At 46.3% G+C, this 14,640-nt stretch overlaps 1 protein-coding gene across 1 annotated transcript; it reads left to right on the forward strand.

Moving 5' to 3' along the window:
• Nucleotides 1-726: 726 nt before the first annotated feature.
• TRIML1 (tripartite motif family like 1) lies at nt 727-9,087 on the forward strand. Its single transcript, XM_024246250.3, has 6 exons — nt 727-1,301; nt 1,862-1,957; nt 3,637-3,867; nt 5,224-5,246; nt 5,422-5,519; nt 8,169-9,087. Exons 1-6 carry the CDS (start codon nt 894-896, stop codon nt 8,717-8,719), a joined length of 1,407 nt encoding a protein of 468 aa, XP_024102018.1. The 5' UTR covers nt 727-893; the 3' UTR covers nt 8,720-9,087.
• Nucleotides 9,088-14,640: the final 5,553 nt, after the last annotated feature.

A 14,640-nucleotide genomic window follows, 5' to 3' on the forward strand; every position in this document is an offset into this window, starting at 1 on the left:
GAATCAGGGATTTGAAGAGGCCTAGTGTGGAAATTTTCAATAGGTGAAAATAAGTGAGCAAATTACATTTATACTAAAATATAATTTTTCCATCCGCTCCATAGTGGGATAGCCTCTTGAGGCAACTTCCAATTAGAATGTCATTTTAGATGCTTTCCATGATGGCAGGTGGGTGAGTACTAGGGTGTGCAGGGAAGAACAATAAACAGCTCTGGCGATCCATCGTGCATCTAACACCAAGGAATACTTCAGTGGAAGGGTTCTCATTTTGTTGGGATGAATAAAATTAAATAAAAGTACACAGTACCCCATAAAGGAGCAAAAGCTTGGGCTTTGGTCAAGCAGAACAAAGGGCTAATGAGAAAAGGACTATGTATTACAGTTTTCTTCTCTCAGTTCTCAACTAGGTTTTATTAGTGGAGTTCCCAAAAGATTTGGACCAAATTTCCAATTCAGATATTATTAGAGATCATCAAAACTCAAGTCTCTTTACTGGTTTACACCAAATCACCCAAGCTTCCAGCCTAAAACCCACATGTTCACATGGTTCCACCGTGCTGTTTATGTACAATAACCAATTCGCAAAATGGTAATTCTGTTAGAAGCCAGAATCCTCAGCCTCTAGCACGTGTGCTTTTCACAGAGATAAGTCTCAAAGTTTGGGGTTGGTGAGGAGCCCAGTGTACAGGAGTTCCACATTAAGTCATAATTGGCTTTGTGTTGGACAGTATATGTCAGCTGGTGAAGTCAGGCACAGAAGAGATAAGGGTTTCTTGTCATAACAGCATAGCAACAGGTCACCCACGTGTTACTCAAAACTGTAGGACTGCAGTGAGGGCTTTGCTAATCCCAGAACAGAGGTGTAACCTGGCCCCATATCCAGCCTCGAGAAAATGTGTACAGCAGATCTGATGGAGAACCTCAGGGAGGAACTCACCTGTTTCATCTGCTTGGACTATTTCAACAGCCCGGTGACCACCGAGTGTGGGCACAGCTTTTGTCTGGTGTGTCTCCTCAGGAGCTGGGAGGAACATAACACACCTTTATCTTGTCCTGAGTGCTGGAGGACCTTGGAGGGCCCGCATTTCCAGCCAAATGAGCGTCTAGGGAGGCTGGCCAGCATCGCCAGGCAGCTCCGGTCCCAGGTGCTGCAGAGTGAGGATGAGCAGGGCAGCTACGGGAGGATGCCCGCCGCTGCCAAGGCGCTCTCCGATGACAAGCAGGGTGGAAGCAACTTCATAGCCCAGAGTCATGGTGTAAACAGAGTGCACCTCTCCAGCGAGGCTGAGGAGCATCACAGAGTAAGACAGCTGCTCAGCAGGAACCCTGACTCATCGCAGCTAACTCCGTTAGCTTTCCTGACATTTCCTAACGTCCTCTGTGGGGGACAGTCACGAGGGCCCATCTGAGCACCACATCACAAACTGGTGTGGGTCCAGCTTACACCCTTTTTTTCCCTTTTTTTTTTTAAGACAGAATTTTGCTCTGTCGCCGAGGCTGGAGTGCGGTGGTGCGATCTTGTCTCACTGCAACCTCTGCCTCCCGGGTTCACGCCATTCTCCTGCCTCAGCCTCCCGAGTAGCTGGGACTACAGGCACCTGCCACCACGCCCGGCTAATTTTTTGTATTTTTAATAGAGACGGGGTTTCACCATGTTGGCCAGGCTGGCCTTGAACTCCTGACCTCAGGTGATCCGCCTGCCTCGGCCTCCCGAGGCAGTGCTGGGATTACGGGCGTGAGCCACCGCACCCAGCCTGCCCTTTGTTTTAGAGGCCTAGCACTGTGCAGTTACTGGTCTTCAAAGCCCCTTCATGACCTGGTACTCTGCTCATTTGCCAGAAAGGGTTTGTTTCTATTGCAGGAGAAACTTCAGGAAATCCTGAATCTTTTGCATGTAAGGAGAAAGGAAGCTCAGGCTGTACTAACCCATGAGAAGGAGAGAGTGAAACTGTGCCAGGTTGGTGTCTGTCTGACTTTTGCTGCTTGTATATGACCCCATGAGGGGGACTAAAGGGAAATTTAGTGAAATATCAAGAAAAAAAAAGACAAATTTTTCCAGTCTCACCTCTAAAATATGCAGTTTCCTTGCATTGGGCTGCCTTCTTCGGAGCGTCCCCTTGGGACTCTCAAGGCTCAGCTGCAACTCGCCCCCTCTAGGAGCCTCCTTTGCGCAACTAGACAACCCTGTGGCTTCCTCTATGACGGCTCTGATAGAATTATTTAAAACACAAGTGATACTTATAGACACGTAACGAGACAGATGATACTTATAGACACGTAACGAGACAGATGATACTTATAGACACGTAACGAGACAGAAAGCGATTTTAAAAAGAAATATCTCAAAAACATGGAGGGGAACATGCAAATTAAACAGAAATAAAGAGACAGAGATATAAAAGCAAAATAGTGGTTTAAATTATACCTGACAAGTCCTCAAGGTTAGTCACAGACTTGGATTTGAGCTCTCCAGCAGTCAAAGCAAAGGACTAAATATCTAATTATATATTTTTTAAAACTATGTATCTGATTCTCCCAACAGACTTTGAATTCTGTTTTTTTTTTCTTTTGGAGACAGAGTCTCGCCCTGTCGCCCAGGCTGGAGTGCAGTGGTGCGATCCCAGCTCACTGCAACCTCCACCTCCCGGGTTCAAGCGATTCTCCTGCCTCAACCTTCCGAGTAGCTGGGATTACAGGTGTGTGCCACCATGCTCAGCTAATTTTGTATATTTGTAGAGACGGGGTTTTACCATGTTAGCCAGGCTGATCTCGAACTCCCAACCTCAGGTAATCCACCTGTCTCGGTCTCCCAAAGTGCTGGGATTACAGGTGTGAGCCACTGTGCTTGGCCATAGACTTTGAATTCTTAAGTGAGAGTATTTGCCATGTATATTTCTATTCCTTTTTGGTTATCTGACACCTACTTTCATTGAACAAATATTTATTGAGTAAATGAACACACATTTTTCATAATTTTTCTTAATTTTGTTTTATTTGTATCATAGTCCTGATCACTACCTGTCATATTTCTTACTCATTTTTGGTTTTCTCCACTAGAACGACAGCCTCCTGGGAATGGAGATTTTGGTTTTGTTTCCTATTGTATCTACAGCGCACATACTTCTGAAAACATCCTCTACACCCAGCACATCAATAGATTAAATGTTTTATGTTGGATTTAGGAATCGTTGCCATGAAACTCTAGGACTTGGCTGGGCACGGTGGCTCACACTTGTAATCCCAGCACTTTGGGAGGCCAAGGAGGGCGGGTCACCAGGTCAAGAGACTGAGACAATCCTGACCAACATGGTGAAACCCCATCTTTACTAAAAATACAAAAATTAGCTGGGCATGGTGGCACATGCCTAACCTATAGTCCCAGCTACTCGGGAGGCTGAGGCAGGAGAATCGTTTGAACCCAGGAGGCGGAGGTTGCAGTGAGCCAAGATTGCGCCACTGCACTCCAGCCTGGCGACAGAGTGAGACTCCATCTCAAAAAAAAAAAAAAAAAAAGAAAGAAACTCTAGGACTTGCAAGGATTAAAAATCTACAGACCAGGGCATTTCTCTTACTAACTTTATCTCGTGTGTGTGTGTGTGTGTGTGTGTGTGTGTGTGTGTGTGTGTGTGTTGGCAGGAAGAAACAAAGACTTGTAAACAGGTTGTTGTGTCAGAATACATGAAAATGCACCAGTTCCTGAAGGAAGAGGAGCAGTTGCAACTCCAGCTACTAGAACAGGAAGAGAGAGAGAACATGAGGAAGCTGAGGAACAATGAGATCAAACTGACCCAGCAAATCAGAAGCCTAAGCAAAATGATTGGACAGATCGAGTCCTCAAGTCAAAGCTCGGCTTTCGAATCTCTTGAGGTGAGAGTAACATTCACGAGAGTAATGGGAAAAATTATAGTAACTCACAGTACTTCAAGCCGTAGGAAATAATGTTTTCTTTATTCATCTTAAAAACTAAGTTCTGGTCCAAAAGTAGTTTTCCTAAAGAATTGACATTCTATATGTCAATAAAGCCTTATAGAAGAGAGAGAGAGAGAAAAAAAAATCCAGAGGAATAACTATCCCAAACAAGCCTGAGAGTGGCTTCGATTTCTTCTGTACCTGCCTCTCTGCAACCTCAGCTTTGTTATTTTTTTTCTAGTTTATTAATGTGTATTTACTATGTGCTGAGCACACTAAATTTAATCTTCACAAAGACCTGATGAAGATAAGTACCATTATGATATGAACTCTAGGTCTAGATGACTGTCATCTACAGGATGGGTTAATAGAGGCACTGATTTAATTACTCATGCCTGTGGTACTAACGCGATCTGCCTGTCTGATGGTTAATAGACAGGAGAGCCCCCCTGTTCCGTGCAGGGAGCTCCTATTTCTCACCACCTTTGCTCTACCGCCCTTCTATGCTACTGCATTCTTCAGGACCTTTTTTTTTTTTTTTTTTTTTGAGACAGAGTCTTGCACTGTCACCCAGGCTGTAGTGCAGTGGTGCAATCTTGGCTCACTGCAATCTATGCCTCCTGGGTTCAAGCAATTCTCCTGCCTCAGCCTCCCAAGTACCTGGGATTACAGGCACACGCCACCATGCCCAGCTAAGTTTTGTATTTTTAGTAGAGATGGGGTTTCACAATGTTGGCCAGGATGGTCTCTATCTCTTGACTTCGTGATCCACCCGCCTCGGCCTCCCAAAGGGCTGGGATTACAGGCATAAGCCACCGGCGCCCGGCCATGGACTTTCTTAAACATAAGCCATATGATCCAACTCCGGCTTCAGGTCTGTTTTGTAGACTGGTTCCACAGAATGCTACTATTTAATTTAGTGCCTTCCAAACACACCACCCCGAGCTGACACAGGCTTGGTTAGCCTCAGTTGTCACCAGCCCATTTTCCTTTGTTATCTCTGCCTCTCACTGGATGATCAATGAGACTAACAGGTTGGCTTGTTTGCAGAACAGGTTCCCTGGACAAGGTGATGATACGAGAAAAAGAAAAGGACAAAGTATTCTCTAGTCATTGTGAGAAACATCTTGTGTTCACCACAGCACATCCCTGGAAGAAACTGGGGATGCTTTTCTCTGCTCTATGTGCTCCCACTCACGGTGTGCTTCATGGGAAGCAGATTCTGTGAGCTTTGCAAGGACTGTATGCAAAATGAATTTCGTCTGTGTTATGATCAAAGCGCACAATGCTAACTTCTTTCTTTTTTCCCCTTAGGAAGTGAGAGGAGCCCTGGAAAGGTAGGCTTTCATTCTGTGTTCAGTTACGCAAGCTGCGGGGGAGTGGTGCTGATGGACAGTTTTGAGTGGGGATAGGAGGTCTGCGCTGTTGCTGGGGGACAAACGAGGTGGACTCTCCAGTTGGAGCTGGTCACGCGGTCTGTGCTGAGGAGTGAACCTCTCTGCTGTCTTGCAGGAGCGAGCCACTCTTGCTTCAGTGTCCAGAGGCCACCACCACAGAGCTGAGTCTGTGCCGCATCACGGGAATGAAGGAAATGCTAAGAAAATTCAGCAGTAAGTCAGCCTGATTTGTTACCCCTCCGGGGCTCGTAGATTTAACTTCAGCCTATGTTCTTCCAGTGTCAGACATTCACAATCTGACACTAGGCTCCTGGTTAAGGAATCCCGGCCAGCACGGAACACCAGGGAGGGCTGGGGCCACAGACCGTCTCTGAGCGTGAGCAGAGAGAAGCAGTGAGACTTGACTCAGGCTTTATCTGGCTTTGTTTTCTGTCTAAAGGGTCCTTTTTTTTTTTTTTTGAGACAGAGTCTCGCTCTGTTTCCCAGGCTAGAGTGCAGTGGTGCGATCTCGGCTCACTGCAAGCTCCACCTCCCGGGTTCACGCTATCCTCCTGCCTCAGCCTCCCGAGTAGCTGGGACTACAGGCGCCGCCACCACGCCCGGCTAATTTTTTGTATTTTTAGTAGAGATGGGGTTTCACTGTGTTAGCCAGGACGGTCTCGATCTCCTGACCTCATGATCCGCCCGCCTCGGCCTCCCAAAGTGTTGGGATTACAGGCGTAAGCCACGGCGCCCGGCCAATCCTGGTCCTTTCTTTGTTGGTTTTGTCATTGTCTTTTCCATCCCGCCTTGCACGTGCAGACACACCTCCCTCATGCAGGGGCGTCTACATTTCTAGCTCTGTTCCCGTTAGGATAAAAGCTGACTTAAATTCTAAAATCCCAGTGAGGGCGCATTCAACGAACTGTCCTTGTAGAATGCTCCAGGTGTTTAGTCTGGTCAACACCGAGAGACGTCAGGATTAGTTCTCAGCTTTTATCTTGTGGACAATCTGACCTTCAGAGGAAGGCCTAATGAGCTTTGAACTCCAGAGTGTTGAATAAAGCCCTGCCATGGACCCCACACTATGCTACTGGGCTCTGTGCTTACTTACAATGATAAATAAGGCAGATTTTGCCTTTGCTTTTGTAGAATTTTCAATGAAATTGAGGAGGAAGGCATTAATCACACAGATAATTAGTTATGGTGGGATCTGGTCTATAAATAAAAGTATGAAATGGTATGATTGCGGCCGGGTGCGGTGGCTCACGCTTGTAATCCCAGCACTTTGGGAGGTGAAGGCGGGCAGATCACTTGAGGTCAGGAGTTCGAGACCAGCCTGGCCAACATGGTGAAACCCTGTCTCAACTAAAAATATATTTAAAAAAATTAGCTGGGCGTGATGGGCGCCTGTAATCCCAGCTACTCGGGAGGCCGAGGCAGGAGAATCACTTGAACCCAGGAGGTGGAGGTTGCAGTGAGCAGAGATGGTGCCATTGCATTCCAGCCTGGGTGACAAGAGAGAAACTCTGTCTCAAAAAAAAAAAATCAGAAATGGAATGATTGGGGCACCTGATCTTGTCCGGACAGTGAGTGGAAGATGGAGTCCTCGGCCAGGCATGGTGGCTCATGCCTGTAATCCCAGCACTTTGGGAGACTGAGGTGGGTGGATCACCTGAGGTCGGGAGTTTGAGACCAGCCTGGCCAGCATGATGAAACCCCATCTCTACTAAAAATACAAAAAACTAGCCGGGCGTGGTGGCGGACACTACTACTATTCGGGAGGCTGAGGCAGGAGAATCACTTGAACCTGGGAGAGGAGGTTGCAGTGAATCAAGATCGCGCCATTAACTCCAGCCTGGGCAACAAGAGCGAAACTCTGTCTCAGAAAAAAAAAAAGGAGGCCCCATATGTGACTGTTAGTTCACAGCGTGTGTGCGCTTCATCAGATGGTCCCTGCGTGCTGCACTGAACTCACAGGAAGCTGCATTTGTCATGACATAATGAAGAAAGCTGATTAGGGATTGTGATCTGTGATCTGAACACTCAGTAACTGTGTAATCTTGGTGAAGTTTCCTAACCTTCCTGAACCTATTTTCTTTTTTGTAAAAATGAGAGAAAAGAATGCTTGCAGTGATTAAATGATATAATGTATAGAAAATGTTTGGCACATTAGAAGTTCAGCCAAAGATAAGTGCTATTTTCTCTCCCACCCAAATTGAAGAACCAGAACCTACCATGGCTAATATGAATGCGAACAACCAAGGGTATCCCTATGTGGATACACAGCTCGGAGCTCTAAAGATGTCCTGTAAACAGAGCGATGTCCATTCCACTCACAGGGATTCTCCTCCCCACCTCAGGCAGGCTAAAGCTCTTTCTCCACGTGGCTCTTCTCTCTCTCTCCATTTAGAGCTTCATGCTGTGTGTTGTGGAACAGTGAAAGAAGAGCTCAGAAATTATGTTCTAAACCAAATACTGGTTTTTTTTTGAGACTGAGTCTTGCTCTGTCACCCAGGCTGGAGTGCAGTGGTGTAATCTTGGCTCACTGCAACCTCTACCTCCTGGGTTCAAGCAATTCTCATGCCTCAGCCTCCTGAGTAGCTTGGATTACAGGCAGGCGCCACCACGCCTGACTGTTTTGTATTTTTAGTAGAGACGGGGTTTCACCATGTTGGCCAGGCTGGTCTTGAACTCCTGACCTTGTGATCTGCCTGCCTCACCCTCCCAAAGTGCTGCATTACAGGTGTGAGCCACCATGCCCGGCCCCAAATTACATTTAAAAAACCAGGACTAAATACTAAGAATTCAATGTAAATCTCACATACGTAAGAGGATTTTCAAACATGCCCAAGGGAAATCTCTTCTTTCCTCCTCTTGCAGCAGAGATAACGCTGGACCCAGCCACAGCTAATGCCTATCTCGTGTTGTCGGAGGATCTGAAGAGTGTGAAATACGGGGGAAGCAGACAGCAGCTACCCGACAACCCGGAAAGATTTGACCAGTCTGCGACTGTGCTGGGTGCTCAGATCTTCACCAGTGGGAGACACTACTGGGAGGTGGAGGTGGGAAACAAGACCGAGTGGGAAGTGGGCATCTGCAAGGACTCTGTAAGCAGAAAGGGGAATCTCCCCAAGCCACCTGGGGACCTGTTCTCACTAATAGGTTTAAAAATCGGAGATGATTACAGCCTCTGGGTCTCATCACCTTTGAAAGGTCAGCACGTCAGAGAGCCTGTGTGTAAGGTTGGTGTCTTCCTGGACTATGAATCTGGACATGTAGCATTCTACAACGGGACGGATGAATCCCTCATCTACAGCTTCCCACCAGCTTCCTTCCAAGAGGCCCTCAGGCCTATCTTTTCCCCCTGCCTCCCAAATGAGGGGACAAACACAGACCCTCTCACCATCTGCTCACTCAACAGTCACATCTGAGAGGCGTGCCCTGAGCCTTCACAGCGGGCGATGTCTGAGACCAAGACATAACTATTAAGACAATGAAGGCATCGACACTATTAATGTCAGGTGATCTGAAATAAACTCCCGTACCCCCACCCCACCCCCAAGAGTTCCCATTAACTTGATCCCATTATGAACAGTCACATTACACAATCAACTTCAACCCCAATAGAAGAGGGCTGATCATATTCTGTGTCTTTGACTAAATGTATTCTCTAGGCTACCCCATGTGTGTGCTGGTCACTCAAATATTGAGCCCCTATTACCATGAATCCTACTGCCATAGGCCGAATTTTATAAATATATGTCACTTTTTCAAGTGTATTTAATTATTTGACTCTGAAAAACTGTGCTGCTCGAATGTTTCTTTGTCCTCCATGCAGAGCTCCGCATGCTGGGGCAACGCAAATCCATCTGGGGAAACTGAGGCATGGACACATCTTTCCAGGGTGTGTGAGAGGGCTCAGGTCTCATCCTTCTCCCAAAAGCCATTTTCCTTCCCATCCCATGAGCCTGCAGTGTTTGTACTCAGGAAGGCTTATATGTTGAGAACACTGCAAATATTTGTGTGAATATCGTCATACCATTCATGCTTCCATAATCACAACAGGCTGGAACCTTCCATTAATACGTTAAAAGGTGACAGAGCAAAGTGTCTATTCAGTAAATGTATCATGACAAGGGATACCAAGCGACTATATTGCATTGTATATAAGGTTCTTTTCGGTGCTTTTGTGGTTTGCTGTGAGCAGAAGGCTTTCAATCTCTGGAAGACCAAAGAGCCTACCCTCAAAACGTCAGGGTTGGCCGGGTGCGGTGGCTCACGCCTGTAATCCCAGCACTTTGGGAGGCCAAGGTGGGTGGATTACCTGAGGTTGGGAGTTTGAGACCAGCCTGACCAACATGGAGAAACCCCTTCTCTACTAAAAATACAAAAATTAGCTGGGCATGATGGCACGTGCCTGTAATCTCAGCTACTCGGGAGGCTGAGGCAGCAGAATCGCTTGAACCCAGGTGGCGGAGGTTGCAGTGAGCGGAGATCTTTCCATTGCACTGCAGCCTGGGCAACAAGAGTGAAACTCCATCTCAAATAAAAAAGAAGTCAGGGTTTGTGAGGAAGGGGTGTGATGAAAAGCAAACAGCAAACATTTAGAATATATCTTTTCTCAATTACCAAAAATCCCAATTCTGTGGAGGGACTAAATAAATACAAAAGTAATACATTTTACTTTGTGGGCATTACATCTAATTGTAGCATAATCCAGTGATACATCCTTTCCTTTCCTTCTTTGTCCCAAAGTGGTAGATACTGACAAAGAGTCTAGCCTAATTTTTCCTTTGGAAAAATCATCCTGAGTGGCTCTTTGCTGCACCATTGTGTACACAGGGCCTGCCACTGATGAGGTGTGTGGGGAAGGTTGAATCTATAGGATAACCTTTGGAGTTTGAATAAACCACCAAGAAAACTTTGCAAGAAAATTGCCGCTCATGGTTTCTGGATACAAACGCCAAGGTGATGAGATGTGGGGGTGAGAAGGGGAGTAAGAGTGGGAGTGAGAAGGGGAGAGTGGGGGCTGAGAAAGGGAGTGAGAGTGGGGGTGAGAAGGGGAGTGAGAGTGGGGGTTGAGAGGGGGAGTGAGAGTGGGGATTGAGAAGGGGAGTGAGAGTGGGGTTTGAGAAGCAGAGGGAGAGTGGGGGTGAGAAGGGGAGTGAGAGTGGGGGTGAGAAGCGGAGGGAGAGTGAGAGTGAGAAGGGGAGTGAGAGTGGGGGTGAGAAGGGGAGTGAGAGAGGGGGTGAGAAGGGGAGTGAGAGTGGGGGTGAGAAGGGGAGTGAGAGTGGGGGTGAGAAGCGGAGGGAGAGTGGGAGTGAGAAGGGGAGTGAGAGTGGGGGTGAGAAGGGGAGTGAGAGAGGGGGTAAGAAGGGGAGTGAGAGTGGGGGTGAGAAGGGGAGTGAGAGTGGGGGTGAGAAGTGGAGGGAGAGTGGGGGTGAGAATGGGAGTGAGAGTGAGGGTGAGAAAGGGAGTGAGAGTGGACTCCGGGAGGCTTGTTCCCTCATGTAGACACTCATTCCTCGCACTGCTCAGGGCGGGGTCTCGCTGCTTCGGCCTTTCACCTTGTGATAACGACATTCCTTGGATATGAGGTTGTCTCCACAGAACCTGCCACCATTCCTTAAGCTGTTCCTTATCCTCCCTTGTTAATTCCGCTCCAAATCCCTGTCATCCCCCCTTTCCTGAGGGGCCCATTTCCCCGGGAGATAGCTATTTCAAGCGGAATTTGCTTCTCTACCTCTTCGAAATTAGCTAGAAGAGGTAAGAAGGACATCAGGAGGAATCTTCCGCATCGGACTGCAATTTGCTTCATTTTTAAATTTTCTTCTCCCTGGAGCACTTTAAAAATAAAATATTGTCAATCTCTTATGCTGAAATCTGATATCCAAAACTTCTTCAGATAAGATCTTTATCTACTCTTTTGCTCTGATTATTCTCAACTTCCTGGTGTACCTCCCCCTGCCCCTGCCACAATCAACCTATTATGCTTAGAGAGTATCGGTACCTTATCTGACCTTAGATTACTTTACAAGGCCCTCTTACACTAAGTAACTGAAGAATGTGGCCAATCCAGCCTTCTATATTCTTGGATTTACCCCTGGCTTGTACCTTGGAAGGATGAGATCTAATACGCCACCATAGGAAAATGAAAAAATGCTGAAATGTGCAAAGGTTAAAATAAAAATTGCATGTAATTTTACAACATGCAGATAACCAGTGCTTATATTTTTGTGTATATCTTTCTAACCCTTTGTTTTTTAATGTATGTATGTTTTTAACAAAATGAAAAGAAAGGTTACCTTAATATTACATAGTGAACTTCCTTCAATCATTAGATAGTTCTTTAAAATATGAACTTTTATATTCCTAAATGTATAAGCATGTGTCTTCTACAAATTAGCACATTTTATTACATGACATTTATCTTATCCAAAAATCTACATTCAATAAATGATACAATGATATTATCTAATAAACACTTCATATAAAAATTTCTCACTTGTCCTTGTGATGTTCTTTATAGTTGTTTTTCAGTCTTCCAGTTACCAGAAATAATATAGGAGCATGCATTGAATTTAATTGTCTCAGAAACTATGATTTTTTTTTTTTTTTTACTTTTTTTTTTTTTTTTGAGATGGTGTCTTACTCTGTCGCCCAGGCTGGAATGCAGTGGTGCGATCTCGGCTCACTGCAACCTCTGCCTCCCAGGTTCAAACAATTCTCCTGTCTCAGCCTCCCCAGTAGGTGGGACTACAGGCACATACCACCATGCCTGGCTAATTTTTGTATTATTATTATTTTTTTTCAATAGAGACTGGGTTTCACCATATTGGTCTCGTACTCCTGACCTCAGGTGATCCACTGCTTTGGCCTCCCAAAGCACTGGGGGATTACAGGTGTGAGCCACCACACCCGGCCTGATTTTTTTGAGATGGAGTCCCACTCTGTCGCCCAGGCTGGAGTGCAATGGCATGGTCTTGGCTCACTGTAACCTCCACCTCCTGGGTTCAAGTGATTCTCCCACGTCAGCCTCCCTAGTAGCTGGGTTTACAAGCACGTGCCACCACACTCGGCTAATTTTTGTATTTTTAGTAGAGATGGGGTTTCACTATGTTGGCCATGCTGGTCTTGAACTCATGACCTCGTGATCCACCCGCCTTGGCCTCCCAAAGTGCTGGGATTACAGACGTGAGCCACCATGTCCAGCAGAAAATATGATTTTTAATGGGAGTAGTATTTCATTATATGACTGTCCCTAGTTTATGTGATCATTCCACTATCGTGCAGCATTCAGATTTTCTGTTGGTAACTATTATACCTCCTACTGTGGTGAATACAGTGCACATAAGCCCCTGGGTGTCTCTCTAATTCTTCCCCAAGTGTGTCTCTGGCAGGCAGGAAGGCTCACTGTGTGTCCTGCACCGTGTACGTGTTGGTTGTACCCTCCCTTCGTTCTACCTGCACTGCAAGGCGTCCCAAAAGCTTCCCTCACACCCCCACACCGAAGGGACAGACACACTAGTTCCAGACCAGTGAAAGACCATGTTTGCCCCTGCCTTACGGTCTCACCAGAGCATTGCGTTTATTCCCCAAGAAACTACACTGAGAGGAATTGGAGTAGGGCTTAGACTTTGAAACTAGACAGTCAGGCTGGGCGGTGGCTCACACCTGTAATCCCAGCACTTTGGGAGGCTGAGGTGGGAGGATGGCTTGAGCCCAGGAGTTTGAGACCAGCTGTGGCAACATAGTGAGAACTTATTTCTACAAAAAACTGAGGGCTGGGCACAGTGGTTCATGCCTGTAATCCCAATACTTTGGGAGGCTGACATGGGCGGATCACCTGAGGTCAGGAGTTTGAGACCAGCCTGGCCAAAATGGTGAAACTCCGTCTCCACTAAAAATACAAAAAATTAGATGGGCATGGTGGTGCGTGTCTGTAATCCCATCTACTCAGGAGCCTAAGGCAGGAGAATCGCTTGAACCCGGGAGGCAGAGGTTTCAGTGAGCCGAGATCTCACCACTGCACTCCAGCTTGGGTGACAGAGTGAGACTCCGTCTCAAAAACAAAACAAAACAAAACAAAAACTAAAAACTAAAAAATTAGCTGGGTGTAGTGACACACCTGTGGATCCAGCTACTCTGGAGGCTGAGGTGGGAAGAGCGCTTGAGCCCAGGAGGTCGAGGCTGCAGTGAGCCGTGACTGCTACATGCCAACCTGGGTTGAGGGAGCGAGACTCTGTCTAACAGAAAAAAAAAAAAAAAAAAGTTAAAGAAATGAAACTAGACAACCTAGGCTTGAATGCTTGACTTCACCACAAAGTAACTGTTTTAACTTTCATAAGTTATTTCAACTCTCAGAGACTCAGTTGCCTCTTCTCAACAGTGTGGGGAAGCCCTCCTGGCTGTGACAATTACGTGAGCACAAATAAAAACAATGTGTGGGGCATGATGACTTTTGTTAGTTCTCCCATCTCCCCCAGAGGCTCTATTTTGTATTTTTCAGAAAGGAGACAGAAAAACATAGGACTTGTGGGGAAGACAGAACATACAGGCACCAACATCTTTGAAATGTTTCCAAGCTTGGTGTTACTATTTTAGAGGGAAAAATATTAATAAAAATTCAGTTGCAGTAAAAGAAAGCCTCCATACATTATTTTCGTATGTTTATGTAGTCCTTCTGACCCTTCATGCTGAGCACTCTATTACGAAATTTCTAAAAAATAAACTAATATATAGTAAATAAATAAAAGTAGGTTGGGCTTGGTGACACATGCCCGTGATCCCAACACCTTGGGAGGATCCCTTGAGGCCCAAAATTTGAGACCAGCCTGAGCAACATAGCAAGGCTCTGCTTCCACCACAAATAAAAATGAAAACAAATTAGCCAGGCGCAGTGGCACATGCCTATAGTCCCAGCTACTCAGGAAGCTGAGGCGGGACGACCACTTGAGCCCAGGAGCTGGAGGCTGCAGTGAGCTATGATGGTGCCACTGCCCTCCAGCCTGGGCAACAGAGCGACACCCTGTCTTAAAAATAAATTTAAAATGAATACATAACCATTTTAAAGAGGAAGTCTTGTTTTCATCCTCAGTCTTGGAAATCTCACACCTTTGCCCTGAGCTCCTAGGACATGGTATGAACTTTGCTAAATGTTATTAGTGTGCACGCTTCACGTCCTGCATGTGGAAGAATGGGCTAATGTCGCCTTTTACAACCACTGTGCCTCAGTTAGTGTTCTCATGTAGATTAAAGGTGTCCTGAAATGTGGACCTCATCAGCCATTGGGTGAGGCTCAGGAAGGTTACCACCAGCTGTGAGCACTCCTGTCTGCCTTATAAAAAACATG

The sequence above is a fragment of the Pongo abelii genome, chromosome 3, assembly GCF_028885655.2.
Source record: "Pongo abelii isolate AG06213 chromosome 3, NHGRI_mPonAbe1-v2.0_pri, whole genome shotgun sequence".
Taxonomy (NCBI): domain Eukaryota; kingdom Metazoa; phylum Chordata; class Mammalia; order Primates; family Hominidae; genus Pongo; species Pongo abelii.

Coding starts and splice junctions, on each gene's coding strand:
- TRIML1 (XM_024246250.3), top strand. CDS start 894: ATGTGTACAGCAGATCTGATGGAGAACCTCAGGGAGGAACTCACCTGT. Junction 3,868..5,223: donor CGGCTTTCGAATCTCTTGAG/GTGAGAGTAACA, acceptor TTTTCCCCTTAG/GAAGTGAGAGGAGCCCTGGA. Junction 5,247..5,421: donor GTGAGAGGAGCCCTGGAAAG/GTAGGCTTTCAT, acceptor GCTGTCTTGCAG/GAGCGAGCCACTCTTGCTTC.